This window comes from Polypterus senegalus, chromosome 1, assembly GCF_016835505.1.
Source record: "Polypterus senegalus isolate Bchr_013 chromosome 1, ASM1683550v1, whole genome shotgun sequence".
NCBI classification, from domain to species: domain Eukaryota; kingdom Metazoa; phylum Chordata; class Cladistia; order Polypteriformes; family Polypteridae; genus Polypterus; species Polypterus senegalus.
The window spans coordinates 123,775,259-123,790,297 of record NC_053154.1 but is presented as its reverse complement, the minus strand read 5'-3'; the positions used below and the strand labels follow the sequence as shown (position 1 = coordinate 123,790,297).

Sequence of the window (15,039 nt, the reverse complement as noted above, 5' to 3'; positions counted from 1 at the left end):
TTTGCATTCAAAACATATTTAATATGAAATAATCATGAATAATTTTAAACACTATTAACATTTATGACAGAGAGTACATTTTGTATTAAAATATGTATGTCTATCATAAACTGTGAACTAGAAAGGCATTTTTCAAAGCTATTCTTTATAAAGAAAAAAAATTGATATATCATGACTGAAAAGTGCTTAAATTCTTTATACATATTGTTTCTAGAAAATTACATTGCAAGAAGCTCTTGTATGACAAAACTGTATGTGAATATGTTGCCAGAAAAAAACATTTTTTTATTTTTTTGCAAAATCAGCTTCATGTAGTATTTATTCTCCTGTGTCTAAAATAAAATAATATGCTGACTGGTCTTTTCTGTGTTTTATTTCATCATTCTAGGATGCATCATGCATATATATGAGATTTCCCTACTTTTAATCTACTCAAAAATCAATAAATGTAAGGCATAGGAAATTTTTATTCACACCAGTGACTTTGACAAGTGAAATAATGCAGAGCAGAAATTTTAATTTTAAAATGTAGTGGTTATATTTAAAAAAAAATCATGATGATCATTGTGGAATAGCCCCATTGAAGAAAACAACAGTGGATACACAAATCTCACTGCTGGTTGCAAAGAGGCCACATAACAGTTGAAGCTTCAGTTCAAGGGCCACTGCGGGGTCTGAATACTTTCTGAATCCACTGTACGCTATCTTTCTTGGTTTACAATCCCATCATGACCACCAAAATATGATGATGCTCTTTTAATAAAGAAGAATAAAACTAATGTGCCTTTCTTACATTCCTTATATAGGGTGGTCCAGATCTAATTATGCAATTTTCATTGCGCTATAACTTATTAAGTTTATTACATAGAGAATTAAAAAAAAAATTCAGGACAAGTGGGGCATTACATGGAAAATCAGTGAATTAATTCAATGTATGTTTCTATGCAATGTTTCAAAAGATATCTGGGGTCTACTTGGTAAATAACTTCAAAACGAATGCCAATAAGGACGCATATAATTCCTGGTTTCACCACCCAACATTTTTGTTTTTTACTTATATAAATGTCTGCCTTATTTTTGTAGTTGATTTTCTTTTTTATGCCATTCACTATCATAGGATTCCTTATATAAATATTCTAACACAAACTGCAGGCTTGTATGAGAGGGCTCTGCCACTTGTTTAATGCTGCATAATGAGCCAAGGCTAATGGTAAAACCAAAATATTGGTGATCCTGACAGCTTTGGCACATTACCACCTAATAAATATACAACTAATTATGAACTGAACATCTTTCAGCAATTCCTCATATGTATGATATGCAAGTATTTGTTATTTCAGTTGAGTTATTTGCAAAAAAACATATTTTAGATCTTCAAAAGGATACTTGTCAAGAAGGAGATGAAACCCATGTCAGGTCCTTTTTTTCTGCCTCCTCTGTCCCCATGTCTGCTTATAGCAAAAGTAGCCCCTCTGTCAGCAGGGATTTCTTAAGAGGAGGATTATCTGATCTGTTTAGTTAATTGTGTATTCATTTTTTATTACCACATGAAATGTTTCAGCCCCCTGGTGTAAGCAGTTGACCTCATGTGGCAGGAAATGGGCTTTTCTTTCTTTATTTTCCAATATATTAGGCTTTTTATCAGTCATGTTTTCCTATCTTACCTTCCCATTAGTGCCTTTTTCGTATTTTGATTTGGTTTGAGAAGAATAATATAACATTTTGGGGCAAAGATTGCAAAGAGGAGGCCAAAACTGGAAGCTAAAATGGCAAAAATTTCCACAGCTACTGTGTACTTTCCGGGAGAGCTGATATAAGCAGGTATGAAAGTGATCCACACAGCACAGAAGATCAGCATGCTGAAAGTGATGAATTTGGCTTCATTGAACGTGTCTGGCAGGTTTCTTGCCAGGAATGCTAATAAGAAGGAGACACAAGCCAAAAGTCCAATATACGCCAGCAAACAGCTGAACCCTGTTTGTGACCCGATATCGCACTCAAAAATAATTTTTATATTTTGATATTTGGTGTTTTTAATTGGGACTGGAGGGGATGTGGTCAACCAAATTATACATATTAGAGATTGTATTAAAGTAAAGAAAAAGACAGTACCCCTCTGCTGGGAAACACCAAACCACTTCATCATGTTATTACCTGGTAACGTAGCTTTGAAGGCGGCAATCACAACGATAGTTTTTACAAGAATGCAAGAAATACATAAAACAAAGCTGATGCCAAATACCACATGTCTTAGCATGCATGTCAAATTGGATGGCTGTCCAATGAAGCAAAGTGAACAAAGGAAACATAGGGTGAGCGACACCAACAAAAGGAAGCTCAGCTCTGAGTTGTTGGCCCTCACAACTGGAGTGTGCCTATAGCGGAAGAAAATCGCCAAAACCCCGACAGATAAACAAACTCCTGATATAGCAGTTGTGCTTAAAGTGATTCCCATTGCATCTTCATAGGAGAGAAACTCAACCTCTTTTGGCTCACATTGGTCGCGTTTATCATTTGACCAAAACTCCGGTGAGCACTTCACACACTCAGTTGAGTCTATGACAGAGAAAAAAAAAACAATCACAGATTAAGCATAGACTGTTCAGATTCAGTGCAGGTATGCTATATTAGACATATGTGTAATTAATTTCTTCTATTGGATAAAACTCCATTCTAATTATCATATGAGACAGTATTTGAAATAGTTTATATATATATATATATATATATATATATATATATATATACTTTATTAATCCCTGAGGGGAAATAGTCTTTTTGCATGACCTTTAGGGGTCACAGTGCAGGGTCAGCCATTATACAGCACCCCTGAAGCAATTTTCAGGTTAAGGGCCTTGCTCAAGGGTGTTTGTTCAATCATTCATGAATTTTACCAACTTGCATAGTCCAATGCAGGGTGACAGTAAACTGGGGATTATCCATGGTATACTCTTGTGCAAAGTAGAACTTAACTTACCAAATAATAGATGGGCCAAATTGGAGTCACCAATATACCTGTCTTGCACATTTTTAAATTCCTTCTGAGAAGGCCTAAAAAACTTTGGAATGGTAGTTATATTACACGGAACCTTTTATCATTGCACTATCAAGAGTATCCTGACAGGATGTGTGGTTTGGCAACCTGAATGCCCAGGAATATAGATTTCTGCAGAGAACTGCCAAAAGTGCATCAGTAATTATTGGCACTAACTTTCCACAGCTCTAAACAATCTATTCCACCTGTATCTGGATTGCAGCCACCCAGCTTATACCAGCTTCACACTCCAGTCTTTTTTCAAATGTTATTGGAGCGCCATTCTCTTAAGAAAATGTATTTCTCATAATTAGGCTCTTAAACAGATTATACACATTAGACAAATTATCAGAATCACATCTTCTGCCACACTGTGTATATTGTCAATGACTTCTGTAGCCTGTCACACATGCCGAGATGGAGGACCTCCTCACAGACTCAGTCAAGTTATGTAATAACTCGCTGTCATCTCCTTCTTTCCCCACAGCGCTGAGAAGCCACCCAAAGAAGGCATTTAACTCCAACCCTTCCAGTCTAATTGCCATAATACCCTGGGCATCTCGGAAGAAGGCATCACTTTTGCTCAAAGCAACCCACGAGCTCCTCTAATAATGATAAAAACCTCATCATTTTACTTGTTTTGATTTCCCATTGAAGAGACATGCATCAGTGAGAGCTATTTCTGTTCTTTTCAGCTTGTTTGTCTTCAAATGAATAAAAGGGACAACCCAGTTGGTGTCCCAGAATTTCTTTCCGCAGTCCTGAACTGTCATTCTTGTACTTGGCCACGAGACCAATGTACTGTATTTTGTATTATATTGTACAAGGATAAATCAAAAAGTAAAGGTAATTTGAATATTACATGATAATTACAATGAATAGAAGCTGACACAAAACAACACATTTGCAATGGCTTATGGGTAGTTCAAACTCACACAGCACAGCACTCTGCCATTGGTCTAGTTGAAACCAAGGTCAGATTAACATGGATGCTCTGCTGCGGAATTGCACCAGCATTGAATAACGCATGGTAGTGACATTTCTTTACACAGAAGGAGTGATATTTTTGCATAAAATATTGATGTACTTAGAAGAGAAATTAGATACGGTAATACAATTCTGGCTCCGTGGGCAGCAAAGCGAAGCATTGGTTAGTGATACTGCTTCATTAGTTCAGTGTCTTGGGTTCAGATATCCATGCCTGATCTTTGTCCTGGTGCAGTATGCACCTTCTCCCCAGGTCTGGGAGGACTTTCCTCTGGGTACTCTGATTGTCTTCCCACGTCCCCAGAGAAGTGCATACTGGGGTAATTGATGGCCTATTGAGAGTGTAAGCATGAATGGGCCCTGAGGTATCCAGTTTTGCTGGGAAAGGCTCTGGCTCTGTGTTCCTGATACAGATTAAGTGAATCTGAAAGTGTTATAATATAATCCTGGCTTCCCTCTTCTGTGTACATACACATGTCATTGAATATTAAAAGTATTCATTTCATCTGTTGTGTCAGCCAGATATTAATGAGAGAGACAGACAGCTAAACTCTTCGTGTTTAGTTCTGGTAATTCACGGTAAATTTATAACTATAGATGTTACTTACCAACTTGATAACTAATTTCGCCATCTGTACATGGAATGCAATCAAAACAGCATATTGGTTCCCCTTTCCTGGTGGCTTTTCGTGTGCCAGGTGGACAACTTTTGCTGCATACAGACTCTGGAACCTAGGAAATGTATTGCATTGTTATAAATAGTACAACAGAGGGATAAATCTGAAACATATCAGAATAACAGAGGAAACAATAACAAGTATAAATTCCTAGTTGTATACTTGGACCTGGCTAAAAAAAGATCAATGCTTTTGTTTGTCAACATCCATGTACAACAATGTTCAACAATGAACGACACTTTAATTTCTTCATGTCTATGTCAAGACTTCCTTTTTTAGTCTCACTGAAACCCCTCACTGGAATAATTTTTCGGCTATGTCCTAAAGTCATTTTAAAGGTGTTACTCATTAGCTATAGGAACATCAAGTTGAAACCCTCATTAGTGGCTTCCAATGTCCCAGCAAGCCTGATCTCTGTGTCAAACATTCTGTTAGCTTGGCTCCTCCTTTGTTACAACCTAGCTGCTTAAAAGTCTTCTGTCAGATATCCGTGGTTACTGTCCTTTGCCTTAGGATGACAGAAGTGGTCTTTTTCACCAAGCTGCCACTTTGAAGCTTGGAGGATCTCTTGCATCTTCCATTAACATCTTCTATGTTTCTCTGTCTGTTTTAGTTTCTTTGTCTGCCTGGATTAAGGATTAGGAAGATTTAGATCTTCCTCTGTTGCAAATCATTTGGCATACTTAGAGACTTGTTTCAGCTTCATGGAAGCCCCAGTTTCCTCTCTCACTCAAAGACCCTGTGTGGGTCCACTTCAATACACTATTCTTGAGGGCTACCACACCCTAGAACCCCTTATTTTTCCACACTAGCATGCACAGGTTACCTATAATTCCTGTGTGATTCTCATTTTTACCTCAATATTTTCTTGGTTACTTTTACCTTGGAACATCGGTACCATTCATCCATCTGGTAAAATCTTGAGATTCTATATAGATGAAAACTGGAAAAAATAATAGCATGGCCTTGTAGATAAATGGTTAAATTTACTTGCTGGTTTTGCTCACTACTATAACTATAAGCTTTGGCTTCCTTTATTTTACTATGTAGTGTGCAATCTTTGTCTTTTGTATTCCTCCCTTGTGAGTTTTCTCTAATAAACAAATATTTTTTGTATATACAGTATTTGGCATCTTCACTTTTAGTCTGGTTCTGAAGGGCTGCCATAAAGAGTTCCTCAAATCACAGTACCTGTACTAACACATACAGATTACAGAGGACAGAGAAACAGTGCATCATTTCATATTTGTTTTACATTCAAGCAGACAACATTTAGAAATCCCAGTTTCTTAGCACAGCTTTTAAAGTCCATTTATGTTTCTTAACTGCATCAATATCTTCAAGGGCCTACCAAGCAAGCTTTGCTGTTGTATCTGGTATGGGCTCCTGCCCAATAAAGTGAGGGCTAGAAAATGGGTGACTGGAGAGTAAGACGAGTAGCTCAAGGTATGATCATCCTGAGAGGTAAAATTATTAGTTACATTTAATGTTCTCCTGTAACTGCAAACTGTATGATGATGTCAAATGTGCAGCCAATACAATTTGGTCATGTGATTGTGTAAGAGGAAAGCTCAGCAAAAATATGAGTGATTTGAATGCAACAAGATGCAGTAGTGTGTGCCAAACGGGTGAGAGTGTAACAGTGTAAATAAAAAGAAAAAAGTGCCTGAAACTGCTTGCATGTTATGCTTGAACATCATGACTTAACTTTTACCAGCGCACTTTATATTAAGAAATGAGATCATATATAATATTTAACTTTGTGCTTTGTCCTGTGATAACAGTTTACATTTAAGAGTCTATTAAGACTTTTAATGATTAACTGTTTGGGGACCCTTGCATGTTATTTAATACCAGAGGGGTTATCATCAGAATGTACCTTTTATCTGAGTGCTCATTGGTGGGACTGAAATGTTTACTAGCAGCTATATGTAAATGAAGTGATAACAGGAGCTGTTCTGTTAAGACTAAGCGGACTTGCTATGGAGAACCTTGCTCCTCACATGCTAAATAAAAGAAATCTTTGGATTTAGTTCTTGGTGATGGCTCCAGACCTTTTTATTTTCTACTAGCTATTCCCCACGGCTCCACACACATCTTAATGAAAAAGTGAGGAGGGCCCTGCCCGGCTCCCCACTCCTGATGTCACACTTCCCCTTCCCCTCAGCCCACAGCCTCTGTCTTGGATTAACGCAAATATATCGCTCCTGCAAGTGAACTATGATTCAATGCGCGATGAGAGAAGTCACAAAATCAACAGTAATGTTCAAGCAAATTATAGAAGAAACACAATCTAGATCAGTAGTCCTCTCATTCGCTAGCTAAGCAGATGTAAGATACACACCGAGGCTGGCGTGCGAGTGAGGAGGTCCAAGCCCCTCTCTCCTGATTCGTGCAAATAAATCCGTACCGCAAGCAGACAATGATACATAGCGCAATGAGAAAAGTCGCAAAATTAACCGGAATGTTCAAGCAAATTATAGAAAAAAATCAATCTAAATCCGTTAAGTAGTTCTCTCATGAAAATCAGAAAGACAGATTTTAAATATAGAAAAGTATTTTCTGCAACAAACAGCTCTACTAAGATTTTCAGAAGAATATTAAAAAACAGGTTGCAACCTAAAAAACTAACCAGTAGCTAAAAACATACTATAAATGAAAGAAGCTGAAAGTGGTGACACAATTTAAGAAAATTAAAAGGTGACTAACAATCAAGTGACTAAAAGTGAAAATTCACAACATACAATTTATTCTATATTAGCAATAATATGGTATGAAAACTATAACATCTTCTGAGTTCTCTTGTCAATGAAAAGCAACAAGGTACACTTGCAGGTAAAACTAACCAGAAATTCATGCTCTCTTTCTTCACAAATTGGTAAAGCTGAAAGGTACTATAAATCATCCACACTAATGTTATAGCAGCTTCTTAATCCAACTTGGAATCTCAAAAGCTGCTGCCTATCATGGTAACATTTAGAGCAAAGCAAAACCCAGCTGTAAAAGGATCACCAGTGAATTGCAGGGCACTTTCAAACACATAATCTCACACACTAACATCAAGCTCTGCTTACAATCACCACTTAACCTAATATACTGTACATGTCTTAGAGATATGTGAGAAAATCTTGAGTACCCTGAAAAGACACAGTCAGACACAGGAAGAATTTAGAAACTGTACACAAGCAGTAGCTGGTCCATTTTAAAATCCAACTCTCTTCATCTGGGAGGCAGCAGATCTATTCACTTCAGCAAACTAAAGGCAACAGACAAAGAGCTACGCCTAACTCAGTACCAGGACAAATTTTAAAAGATATGCATTTAGAGGATGCAGAGAGAGTAAAAATTACCTTGCCAGATTCAAAGTTCCAGAAAATGTCTTCTTCTTTAAGTGAAAGTTCTTTTGTAGCAGGTGCTGATTCATCAAACACGCCAACAGTTTTACTGAACATGGTGCCATCTGCTGCTCGTTGCCAGTTTACAATGTCAAAGACTGCAAGAGCATCGCCATTTTTATCGAAAGAGACTCTTTCTCCATGACGAGTTGTAAAATTAACTTTCTTTAAGTAGTACAGGAGCTGTAATGAAAATTACCATTTTGGTATACAATACCTGTAAGTGTTAATACAGATCATAAGGCGTATTGCTTTCAGTTATAATGATAGAAAAAGTCAAAAATCTAAATTACTAAAATGTACAAATTTATTTGTACAATGTATAGTTTTTGTACAAATGGAAAGCCTGTAATTTTACATTTACTCCATCAATAAAGAATCCTTTGAATTACATTTTAAAGCAATAGAACAGTGGGAGACCCATAGAAAGACTGGTACTGTATATCATTCAGATCATTTTTATGCATTTCACCTTTTACACTGAGGACAGGCTATGGCTCTAGGCCAAGAAAAAGCAAATATTGATGATACATTAAGTAAGGGCAATTTTGTTAAGAGCAAATAAATTATAAAAAAAATATTCATAAATTACACAAATCAAAAGAAATGTATGCAATCTTACTCACTTGCCAGGGTTGCACACTTCGGATATCTGCACAAGTGTGATTTTCAAATGGCCCTTTCCCAATTTCACAGGACATCAGATTATGAAGGGCATATGCTAACGAATAGACTGCTTTATAAACGTTGTAGGAGGCTCTTAAATCCGAGTCATCGCTGTAGGCTGTTTTTGTGTTCCTCATGTCCTCTGTTCCTTTACAGTCTTTTTTGCTCTCCAGTGTAGAAATATTTACAGCAAAAGTATTCACTTGAACAAATTTGCATTCAAACATGGTCTCCCAGAATAGTTTCTTCAAATTATTTTCTGGATCACTATTAGCTTGAATCTGTAAAAGAAACTTTTCAAGGCCAGGGATCACCCCTCTTCTTGCTGCAACACCTATGGTCCCACCAAACGAGGCAAACTTTTCATTGTTGGCAAACGTAGGAAAGGGACTCCATGAATCACTTGCAATCCATTGCCTTCCAGTAATGTTTTGATGGGCAACCTCATCTACCAGCACCGCAGCATCCATTTTTTGCAAAAATGCCACAATCACTTTGGCAGTTGAATGCCTGATAATTTGAATTAGATGGGACATTTTTTCCTTATTGTTAACATTGAGAGCTTCAGAGAAAGCAATGCACCCAAACTTCTTGACTTCCTCTCCTAAACTTTTCAGACTAAACAGCCCATATTCATCATCACTTGCAATTATCCCGACCCAGGTCCACCCATAATGCTTGATTATTTCTGCCATCACTTTAACAAGAAATGCATCACTTGGAATTGTCCTGAAAAATGTAGGAAATTCCAGTTTATTGCTCAAACAAGCACAAGTTGAGCAAAAACTGACCTGCAGAAGATTGAAAATGGAAAAGTAATATTTATCCAAATTCAAATTTAAATTGATTAAGGTAATTATTAATAATAATAATTATTATTATGATTATGTTAAAATTATACTTTACCAAGGTCCTGTATAAAAATATACTTCTAAAAAGCAGTATTTGAGATTTATTTTTATATTTTAGAAACATAATTACCAAAGGCATTCCAAAGAGACCCAGCAGTCTTGATATGGCGATTGAGTTTGTTGAGACAGGATCTCCCACTATGGCAACAACATGAGGGGCTCCTTCACAGCTGTAATTGGTGACTTCTTCAAAGCCACCAATCAGAGTGACTGCAGCTCTCATAGCCACTTGTACATTGATGCAGTTGTCATACAATCTGTAACCCAGTGTTACGTTAGGAAGGAGAGTTTCATCATTATTTATTTCCTCTATTGCAAACACCATTATTTGTGATCTTTGAAACACTGCAATATCAAAGCTATAGCCAAAAAATAAAATCACAAGTAATTACTCTCTTTTTGTATGTTTCATATTAGTACTACAGTCTCAATGTTCCAATAGACTGGATTTGAATACTAGCACCAGTCAATGCCTATGTGGAGATTACTTGTTCTCGCCATGTTTTTGTGAGTTTTCACCAGGTATTCCAGTTATCCATCTCCTTTTCTAAGGCATACAGGTTAGGTCAGCTTTAAATTAGGCCACAGTGAATCCGTTTCTGTCTTCCATATTTAACAACTTTATGACTGGTGGGTAAAAAAACTGTCCCTGAATCCTTCTGGTGCAAGTGCCAATGGTCCTGTCCTGTTTGTTAGCAGGTTTCTTGTTTTGGTTAAAAATTTTATTATTACAATACCCATGATGTGACATGAACTTGATGGCACTGGCTAAGATTAAACTGCAAACAGTCCTGGAAACCACAGCAACTGCAGCAGGTCCCTTATTGGTTATTCTTCAGTAACTTACTCATTGACGTCAACAGTGTTAGGCATAAAAGAAGGTTACCTGCAATCATTTATCATGTGAAACAAACTTTGGATTTTGCATTCCTTAAATATTTTTTAGATTATTTTATTCAATTCAGTTTATTTTTGTATTGTGCCTTTCACTAAGTGGAATTGCAGGGTGCCGGGACAAGTTCTCAAGTAATAGACATGTATGGAGTATACATATTACTAAATACAAAATTAGTGCATCTTTTGTAAAACAAACAGAAAACAAAAAAGAAACTGATTAACATAAATGAAACCCCACAACATCCGTTCAGTTATTAATTATTGAACTATGGCCAGTTTCTTATACATTTATTTTTGGAATTATGTAAAGAAGATTTCTGTCTTTTTAAAAATAACATTCATTTTGATCGTTCATTACAGTAATACATTTATATTAACTCTTACTATTTATTAGTACTTTTTTTTCCATTTAAAACTCACTTAAACCATTCTATCCTGTCTAATGAACTTTCACTAAAACTCTTCAGTGCTAGTAAGTCTTTGAATATACCACAGTGCCAGTCAAAGCCCATTTGGAGTCATTGGCATGGCTGTCCATAGATGGTAGTCGGTATTATTAGACTTTCAAGACCTGTGTGTTTGTCCCCCTCAGTGTCCAAACTGTGCACCCCTGCACAAGTGTGTATACCACTTACTTTAATAAGTGCATAACCCTTGGTGTACAAGGCAGTGCAATTTTACTCTCATAAACGACACCCAGCAGGTAACTGGGCCCACCCAGTATCATCCAAGTTTAACGATCATTAGCCCCCAGTCTCCAGCGCACATGCCGCATAACTTTCATAAATTGTGCCACCTATTTTTCCTAATGGATTGACTGGCTCTGATCTACCATGTAGAACAGTTCTGGCATCACAGAGAAACTATTTTTATTTTACTAAACCTAGATGAGATGACAGATTTACAGTGGACTCTCATACACACAGTGCTATGTTTTTGGGTGTGGAAAGTAAAAAGGTTACCTGAATAAAACTCACACAAGCATAAAGATAGCAAGCAGATTTAACACAGTAGTGACCAGACCAGGAATTTAAATAAGATACCTAAAGCAGATAAAAATTCTGCCACTATATGTATTATACACATTGTACACTTACATTATATACAAGTATATATATATATATATATATATATATATATATATATATGTCACACACGCGCGCATGGGAGGCAGCTAAAGGGCTCGAGTGAAGGCAGTTCGAGGCATGCCGGGTGTGGCAGAGTGCACTGACTCTTTTTCTCCCTTGCCTGTAGACCATCCCCGGGGGACTTCACCTGGAGCTCCTGACATCACTTCCGGGACTGAGCCAATGGAAGTCGGCCACACCAGCTCCAGTCCCTCTGATGTCACCTCCGGCTACGAGCCAATGGTGGAAGACCACGTGCCAGATCCATACGACCTCACTTCCTGTCTCCCCCTTTAAAACCTGCCCCTTTTCCTTTGTTTCCTCAGTCTTGTTTTGGACTCGGTTGTATGCACTTCAGTGCTCTGTATTTCTATAAGAAAACGACTTTGCAGCCAGGATACCACAATATACGGTGGCTGCCCCAACTCTTTATCTGTCCATGTCTCGTTCTTGTGACAATATATATATATATATATATATATATATATATATATATATATAAACACACAACTATATATATACAGTATATGTGTGTGTGTGTGTGTGTATGTTCTTGTGTGTGACTGCTTCTAAAACTGATCTCAATACAAAAAGCATTTCTGTCTTTATTTTTCATTCAGTGGAAAAAATGATGTGTAGATGAAAAGCTAATGGTAGCATAAGACAATATATTTGCATTCATTGTTTTTTACAAGAGATTTACAAACCTATACTTGAGAAGTTTACATGAAATATACTAATCCAAATAGACACTTTTGAAAATATACCATGTAACCTTAAACATTACATGCAAAAAATCAATTCAAAACTCAGTTGTTCAAAATATAACTCATTAGTGTTATTACTGAGAATATATGTTACTAGTTTTTGTAAACGTGTACAGCATTAAACACAAAAGGTACTGCTTTTAAAATCATAGGTTTAAGATCTAGCATGCAGTGCACAGCAGAAGTAATTTTAATTTTTAGACTGTAAAAATTTCTTTTATTACCCCATCTTTGTTTTTAAGCTTTAACATGAATTAGTACCCCACCCATTTACTATCTAGTCGGTTCAATGCAGTGTGTAGACTGAAGCCTCTGCCAACAGCATCAGGTTCAAGTGTTAGATCTCCAAAGGTCACACTCATTCACACCACAGCACTCACTCATGCAGAGCTAATTAGAGTTGCCAACTATCCTAGCATGCCTGCCTTTGGGATGTGGGAGTAAAACTGGAATACCTGCAGAAAAACTCAGGCAGATGTGGAAAGAACATCCAAATCTTGCATAGACACTGAGAGGCTAAGATTTCAATCCAGGACCCTAGACTGTAAATGATTGTTTTCATTGTAATAATTTTGAAACACTAACTGTTGAATTACGGTGAAGCATTAGCAATCAGTTATACCCTTTTTATAAACAAACCATTACAAACTATTATTTATGACATTTTTTAAATGTCCCACACTGCTGCATTCAATTGTTTAACTGATAATCACCTCCTGCTATTTGAAATGAGCCTTTTTTTCTACAACAAACATATCAGACACTGAGAAGAATGTCAATGTGTTATGAAACAAAATGAAACATTTTAACAAGGACATAAAGCAGCACATGTTTATTTTTCTCCATTGATCATTTGCGTTCTCCTGCATATTCAAAGATGTCCACATTAAAATCTCCTACACAAACAAACACATACCTCTCACATTTCCATTGTTCAGGCTGAAATCTGTAAGACAAATCCGGTGCCACTGACCTAAAATGTACAGCAAATATCCCTCCTAACATAATATCTCCTTTCTGATATAAGCCATTAAAGGTAAATTTTCTTTGAAGCTTACATGCTTCATCTGTAGAGGAAATTACTTTAATAAATAAAGACAATGGAACTAAGGAATACAATAAACACCGCATCATACAAAATACCAACTGAGTAAATGTTGTTTTTAGTACATTTTATATTCCATGCACCTATTTCTCTTGAGAGATGTTTGCAAAACAAAGAAGTAAAAATAGAAGTCGCCCCATACTCGATAGGACAGTCGCTACATCTCCTCACTGTCTATACAAACATGTTTCCTGCCATTTTGATACAATTACTTAGAGTTTACTGTAAATGTATTACCTTATGGTTTATTATTATCTTCATTATACTATACTATGTGTCTGCACACTACTGAAGACCTTACCCTGGTTTTATTTACTATGAGGCATTAATGAATGCGCAAAAGAAGGTATCCACTTATTTATTAATTAAAAGGGTCACCCTGAACAACAACAGAAGGTTGTCTGAATTTTGCTGGATGGCAGTGTGGGCCAGAGGCTAAGATATCCTGCTGTAAACATTAAACCTTACAACTGACTGGTGTCACCCTGTCACCCTGAGAACATTGGTTAACCTGTCAGAAGAACATGGAAATATAAAATATGGAAGATAATAGCCACTGAGCCATCATGGTATGAAAGTCTAGTACAGAGTAGAGCAACTAGGCTGATTCCAGGGCAGCATAGGTTGAGTTACGAGGAAAGATTAAAAGTGCTGAGCCTTTTCAGTTTAAAGCAAAGAAGATTAAAAGGAGACATGACTGAGGAGTTTGCAATTATGATGGGATACAATGATGAGTTCAGTGGATCAAGACAGGTACTTTAAAATAAATTCATGAAGAACATAGGGACACAGTTGGACACTTGTTAAGGGTAAATTTTGCATGAACATTAGGAAGTTTTTGTTCACACAGAGAACCATAGACATATGGAATAAGCTACCAAGTAGTGTGGTAGACAGGAAGACTTTAGGGACTTTCAAAACTAGACTTGATGTTATTTGAGGAGAATTAAGTGGAAAGGATTAATGAGCTTTGTTGGGCTGAATGGACTGCTCTTGTCAAGACTGTTCTAATGTTCAAATGAAAGTCACAGTCTTAGCAAAATACATAGGCAGCATCTATAAATCTACATGTGGAAAGGAATTGTGTGGAGTAGACTTCATTTTCATGTAATATTTAAAATTGGTAAAATACAACTTACAACTTATCATTTCAATATCTACTGGTATGATGTTAAGGTGAGCAATAACATAACATTCTCAATCCCACTTATGCAATTTAAGATCATATGATGGCCAACACCTATCCTGGTAACACTGGAAGGAATTCAGCAAACAGCCTTGCACAGGACGTCAGCCCTCTGCTAAACTCATTCACACATACACTCAGAGTCACTCTCATGCAAGGGCAGCTTGGAATCACTAATTAACCTAACCTACACGTGTTTGGAAATGTGGCAGGACAATCAAAGTACCTGGAGGAAATGTGACACAGACAGCTCTGAACAAAAACAGACTACAGGACTCAAACCCATA

General features: G+C 36.8%; 1 protein-coding gene across 1 annotated transcript; it reads right to left on the bottom strand.

Annotated features, from left to right (window-relative positions):
- Positions 1-1,660: 1,660 nt before the first annotated feature.
- On the bottom strand, positions 1,661-13,592 carry LOC120528874 (extracellular calcium-sensing receptor-like). The gene is made up of 6 exons (XM_039752983.1): positions 13,378-13,592; positions 9,741-10,029; positions 8,720-9,550; positions 8,049-8,276; positions 4,630-4,753; positions 1,661-2,556 (listed from the first exon to the last, which is right to left on the bottom strand). The coding sequence occupies exons 1-6, from the start codon at positions 13,590-13,592 to the stop codon at positions 1,661-1,663; spliced, it is 2,583 nt and encodes an 860-aa protein (XP_039608917.1).
- Between the last annotated feature and the right edge of the window lie 1,447 nt (positions 13,593-15,039).

Coding starts and splice junctions, on each gene's coding strand:
- LOC120528874 (XM_039752983.1), bottom strand. CDS start 13,592: ATGCGGTGTTTATTGTATTCCTTAGTTCCATTGTCTTTATTTATTAAA. Junction 9,551..9,740: donor GTCTCTTTGGAATGCCTTTG/GTAATTATGTTT, acceptor AATCTTCTGCAG/GTCAGTTTTTGCTCAACTTG. Junction 2,557..4,629: donor CGAAATTAGTTATCAAGTTG/GTAAGTAACATC, acceptor TCTCTGTCATAG/ACTCAACTGAGTGTGTGAAG.